At 53.0% G+C, this 5,944-nt stretch overlaps 1 protein-coding gene across 1 annotated transcript; it reads right to left on the bottom strand.

The window, feature by feature from the left end:
- Positions 1-207: 207 nt before the first annotated feature.
- On the bottom strand, positions 208-5,691 carry LOC124315010 (toll-like receptor Tollo). Its single transcript, XM_046780358.1, has one exon. The coding sequence runs from the start codon at positions 5,113-5,115 to the stop codon at positions 838-840; it is 4,278 nt and encodes a 1,425-aa protein (XP_046636314.1). The 5' UTR covers positions 5,116-5,691; the 3' UTR covers positions 208-837.
- Positions 5,692-5,944: the final 253 nt, after the last annotated feature.

The raw sequence follows: 5,944 nt of genomic DNA, 5'->3' as shown, positions 1-5,944 counted from the left end.
CCCCTAACTTTTTGGCCGCATCTTAACACCCAATGCCATTTAGAAAAGGTTGACGCACAAAAAGGGACGGGCCTCCAGCTCACGCAACTCTATACAGGTCTCTCCCGAAAAAATAAAAGAATCGGCAATCCTACCCGTTTGTTTTTTCTTTCCCGAATGAAAAAATATCAAATGAAAAAAATAAATAAAACAACACGACAAAATTCGTTTCAACTCAGAAAAGGCATTGTATTGCATCGCGATAGATATATTTATATAATATATAAAAATTTGTCTTCTCTCTTGTTTCCTCTTTTTCTTTTCTCTCCGGCTCGTCGTAAATCCCGACACAAATAGTTAAACACACGACATCGTTTAGCACACGCACATCATCATTTTGCTTTTTTACACAAACGCGGACAACACAATTCACGGGAGTTGTCAACTCGATTTCAGTTTCTTCTGCTGTCCATTTTGTTTTTTTTCTTTCTTCCTTCGTCCCCAAGACAAATCGAAAACAAAAAAAGAGTCGGAAAAAAAATTGAAACATTTCCGCGCCCGGGAAAAACAATTCGCGGGCGGGAGAAATTTAAAACAAAACCAAAAAATATAAGGAAACGGCAGATCACGTGACTAGGAAGACTATACAAATCAAACCAAACCCCCAATCAGTCTCACAAGGAGGAATTATTTTTATACACACACAAGATTATACAGGCGCGAGGAAATTTTTGCTGATTTTCTTAATTTACACAAATGATACAATCAGGCCATCCATCCGGAGTGGCCTTCAAAAGACGTGTAGGATATTTTTGTTTTCGTGTTTAAGACATTTGGTTTCGATTGACGGAACGAAATTCAAACGAGGAAAGTTGAATGTTGTTGCTGTTGTTGCTGCTGCTGGTGGTTCGAGAAAATGAATTCCGGCTGTTGGGTAGGTGGCCGGGGACCTCCGTGATGGATCACCATGTGCTGGGCGGCTTCCGGGTGGTGCTGCTGCTGGTGTAAAGGCGGATGCTGGTAGGACCAGCAGTCTGGGCGTTGCGGATGGTGCGGATGTTGTTGCTGTTGTTGTTGCTGCTGATGGTGGTGGTGGTGGTGATGATGTGGATGCGATTCCGCCTGATCTCCAACGCTGCTGTAGATGTGCTCGTGACCGTGATCGATGGACATGTAGCTGTGCTCCAGGCGGGAGTAGCACTGGCCGGAATACATGGATGACATGTCGTCGACGTTGGGATCGTGATGACCGTTGCGGCAGGCGTAAGAGGCGGTGTGCGGAGTGGAGGTGTAGCGACGGGGGATGTTCTGGCCGTGGCCGTTGCCGACTTCCCAGTAGAGTTCCGCCTTGCCTTGCTTGTCCATCATGGCGTCGATGGGCAGCGGGTGAGGCAGGGTCCGTTTGGAGCTCAGCAGAGTGTTGCCGGTGGCCGGCCCGTTGGTCTGGTACCACAATCCATTGCCGGATGAGTGAATGTTGCGGATGTAGTGCTGGCGGGGAGTGGGATCCGGCAAGTAGTAACGAATCTTGGACCAAAAGTTGCGCTCGCCCCAGCGGATGATGATGGAAGAGCGGAGGAGGAGACTCAATTCCGGGTCCGATTGATCGTCGGTCCACGGAGTCAGGAGAACGGCGACCAAACGGGAGCGGGGCAGACGCAAGAAACCGGTCAGGGCCGTCCGCACTTCGGGCCGGGTCCACTCGGACTCGATAAACGACTGGGAAATGACCAAGACGATCCGGCGACTGGCAGCCAATCCCAACGTTAGCGGATCTCCTCCCGGGTTGCTGCTACTGTTGCTGCTGTTGGTGCTGCTGCTTCCGGAATGGGATGTAGGAAAGTCCCTGTGCTGGAGGCAGAGCCGGAAAGACGATCCGGCTTCGGCTGAATGCTCCAACTCGGCGGCCAACACCTGCGACACGAACTGCTCGTCCTTGAGACTGTAGCTGACGAAAGCGTCGAACATGGCATCCTTCCGGCCGGAAGAGGAGGAAGAGACGCAAGCGTCGAGTTCCTCGGCTTTGGAATCACAAAGGCGGATGCGATAGCGAGAAAAGATCCAAATGCGGACCGATTGGCGGTAGACAAAGACCAAGACGACGGCGATGAGGCCCAGCAGGAAGAGGCAAATTCCGGCGGCCATTACCGGCAGATAGTCCATAACGGAGGCGCCGCTGAAGCGTGTCACGACGCTGATGGAAGGATTGGCCGAGCAGCTACGGTTGAACTCGTCGAAACCAATCAGCTGCTGATCGCCCATCAGACAGTGGAGTGAATCCGAATCGACCAGCTGCTGCGGATGGGCCGCGATCCATTGCTGGAAGTCGGCCAAGAAACGACACTCGCAGCTCCACGGGTTCAATCCCAGAGAGAGCTGATTCAGATGCGGATTGACGCCCAGACGCCACAGAGGGAAGGTCAGGAGTCGATTGCCATCCAGCCGGAGGACCTGAAGGGAGCGCAGATGGACAAAGGCCGTGTCGGAGATGAAACGCAGCTTGTTGTTCTGCAAGTACAGCTCTCTCAGATGATCCAGCGGCTCGAATTCGGATCCTCGCAGCTCTTCCAGCTCGTTGTCGGCCAGCTGGAGCACCTGGAGGGCGCCCAGTCCGTGGAAAGTCCGGTTGCGCAGCGTGTGGATCCGGCTGCCGTTGAGGTAGAGCGTTCGCAGATTTTTGCGGCCGATAAAGGCGTGACTGGACAGCTCGGTCAAGTTGTTGCCGTCCAGGTACAGCTGGGTGGCGTCCATCGGGATCCCTTCGGGCAGATCGTTGAGCGGGCCGGCCGAGGCAGAGCAGTCGACGATGTTGGATGACCAGGTGGGATCGTGATAGCAACTGCAGCCGGACGGGCAAGTCATCTCGCAGTCGCAGGCGTCAAAGTCGCAACAGTGGCACAGGGCGAAGCAGTGGGTCTGGTAGGAGCATAGAAATTCTTCCGGGCGGACGTCGACCAAAGGAACCAAGGAGAATTCGCCGGCCGTCTCGTTCTTGCTGTCACGGCGGAAGCTCAGGCGGCAAGTGATGTCGGCCGCATCAACCAGACGCGGTTGTTGGCGTGAGGCGCTGCTGGGCTGGACCAAAAGCGGAAGCCACTCCAAGCCGCAGTCGCACTCCCACGGATTGTCTCCCAGAGAGATTTCGGGCAGATCGCGATCGGCCGGAACGGGACTGAGCCACAAAGCGGCCGGATCGAGCGTCTGCAATTTGTTCGAGTTGAGGTCGACTCTCGACAGGTTGGCCTTTTTCAGAAAAGTGTTGGCCGCGATGCTGGAAATCTTGTTGTCGTTGACGAAGAGCTGGACGACGCTGTCGGGAACGCTGTCCGATGTCAAATCCATCAGCTGGTTGAAGCTGGCGTCGATGGCCTGCAAATTGGCCAGCTGGATCTGGAAGTAGTTGCCCAGTTCGCTGAGAGCGTTCTGGTGGATGTCCAGCCACTCGACGTTGGCGGGCAGGAAGGAATAGTCGAAGAGCTGGATGCGATTGGCGGAGACGTTCAACCAGCGGAGGTTGTGCAGTCCGGCGAAAAGGCCGTTGACGTCGGTAAGGCTGTTGCCGTCCAGCCGCAAGACCTGGAGGCCCGAAGTCCGGTCGAATGTGCCAGCTTCCAACTGTTCCAGCTGATTGCCGGCCAAATTGAGAGCCACGAGATTACCCAGTCCGGAGAAGGCTTCCTTGCTGACCGTGCGGATGTGGTTGTCGGCCAGGTTGAGGCTGTAGAGCTGCTGCCAGGTGGAAGACAAGTTGGTGGCCCGGGTGATTCGGTTCGACGACAAGTCGAGAGACTTGAGCAGCGACAACTGGCCAACGGCTTCCGGAATCGACTGCAAGCTGTTGCCGGACAGATCGAGATCGCGGAGGCCACTGCAGTTGCGGAAAGCGTCTTCGCTGATGGAGTGGATGCGGTTGGAGCCGACCGACAAGGAACTGAGGACGAAGAGTCCGCCCAAAAGTCGATCGCTGACGATGCTGATCCGGTTGTTGGACAGGTCCAGGGTGTGCAGGTTGAACAGGGGCAAAAAGGCGTCCGAATCGACCGATTCAATCAAATTCGAGTCCAGCCGGAGGACCTGAAGGCTGGCCAAGTCGCGGAACATGGTCGAGTCGATCCGGGTGAGGGCGTTGTGGCCCAAATTCAAGACGACCAGACGCAAAAGTCCGGCGAAAGTGTCGCGATGGACCGGGCCCAAAGAGTTGCGAGATAAATCGAGCACCTGGAGTTGGCTGAGTCCGGCGAAACTGCCCAAAGGCAAGACGGCCAAGCTGTTTTGGTGGAGGTCCAACTCGCGGAGGTCGTGGCAATCGCGGAAGAGATCCGGTGGCAAAACAGACAATTCGTTGCTGGAAAGATTCAACATACGAAGCGATTCCAAACCGGCCAGCGACTGATCGGCCACGTGAGTCAAACCGTTGTGCTGGATGGAGAGCGACTGGAGTTTGCGGAGGGCCCGGAGCGAAAGCGGATGAAGTTCCGAGATGCCGTTCCAGCTCAAGTCCAATTCGGTGAGTTCTTGAAGGCATTCCTCGTCGGCCGAGTTGAATCCGAGCGAGGCGACATCTTGAAGTCGGTTGGATGACAAATTGAGACCGGACAGACTGGCCAGCGAGCAGAAAAGGCCGTCAGGTGTTGAGATGAGACTGTTGTCGCTCAAATCGAGATGTCTCAACTCTCTCATGCCGGCCAGCGATTGATCGGTGAGAGTGAGGGCCATAGCCGGCCAGTCGGTGTTGTGAGTGCGGATGGAGAGCCGTTTGAGTTCCGGCAGACTGGCCAGCGATCCGGGCTGGATGGCTCTGACTTTACAGGAGGAGACGCTCAATTGTCTGAGCCTGGGCAGACGTTTGAGAATGTCTCGCTCGAGAGCCGATTCGAAGAAGAGAACGTCGCTGCATTCGATGCGCAAAGAAGTGGCCCGCTCCGGATGAGACACTCGGCCCAGCTGTGACTCCCACTCGGCCGGCTGCAGAGTCCGCAGCTGACAGCGGAGTGACGATTCGTCGTTGCCTTCGTCGGCCGCCGGTTGTTGCCACTGGCAGCTCGGCACTGTCGCCGAAACCAGCGAAGCCAAAACAACAACAACAACAACAACAGCAACCGAGAAAGATGACACTACAAGTTGACTCGACGGCATTTTGGCGTGGTGTTCTGCTCCGTTCACTTTGCACACGCACAAAATATCACAAAAGATGAATCACACAGACATATACACACACACTGTTTCGATCGTTTTTCTGTTGAGGAGTGGCTGATGCAGTTTTGAATCAAACAATTCCGTTAAATCACCAAAAACATGTTCGAACACGATTGAAAACTTTGTTTGAATTTTTGAGCGCGCACACAATGTTAGCCAAAAATATGTTTGAATGAAAATCAAAAACGTTGTGAAAACAGATAAAAATTGGACTCTGTTTTTCTTTTCAAGTTAGAAAAATGTTGTTGTGTGGGGCGAGAGAGAGAAATGTTAGGCACGTCCGTTTCGAGGAGAGGACTGGCCACGACTGAACTCTGATGGGCTCGGCGGTTCAACTAGAGTCTGGCGTTTGACAGGCGAGTCCGCCAGAGGGACCCCAAGGTCGGGTGTAGAGAAACAAACTTGGAGGGTGGCGCAGGGAGGGTGGACCAGCAGTTGTGGTTAAAAGGGAAAAAGTAGGCGGAGTTTAGTCACGGAAAAAAAAGAATGAAAAAGAAAAAAAAAAACGGCTTGGAAAATATTTCACCGAAAACCCTTGGAAATATAAAAAGGGAAAAAAAAGGTAAAGAAAAGTCTCTACCACCACCACATACCACGGGTAAAAGACCCTCCTCTTCTTTTAAATCAAACAACAAAAATAAAAAGAATTGATTTTTTCTTCCTCTTTTTTTAACAAGGGAAAAACACATTCCTCTTCTTGTGTGTCTATCCTTTTTGTTTTCCTGTTGGTTGAATTTTCTCCTTTTGAACTCTCTTCAACGACGTCTAG

Source organism: Daphnia pulicaria, chromosome 10, assembly GCF_021234035.1.
Source record: "Daphnia pulicaria isolate SC F1-1A chromosome 10, SC_F0-13Bv2, whole genome shotgun sequence".
In the NCBI taxonomy this organism is placed as follows: Eukaryota; Metazoa; Arthropoda; class Branchiopoda; order Diplostraca; family Daphniidae; genus Daphnia; species Daphnia pulicaria.
This window is presented reverse-complemented; position numbering and strand designations above follow the sequence as displayed.

Bases quoted from the DNA above. Each gene is read 5' to 3' on its own strand.
- LOC124315010 (XM_046780358.1), bottom strand. From the start codon at position 5,115: ATGCCGTCGAGTCAACTTGTAGTGTCATCTTTCTCGGTTGCTGTTGTT.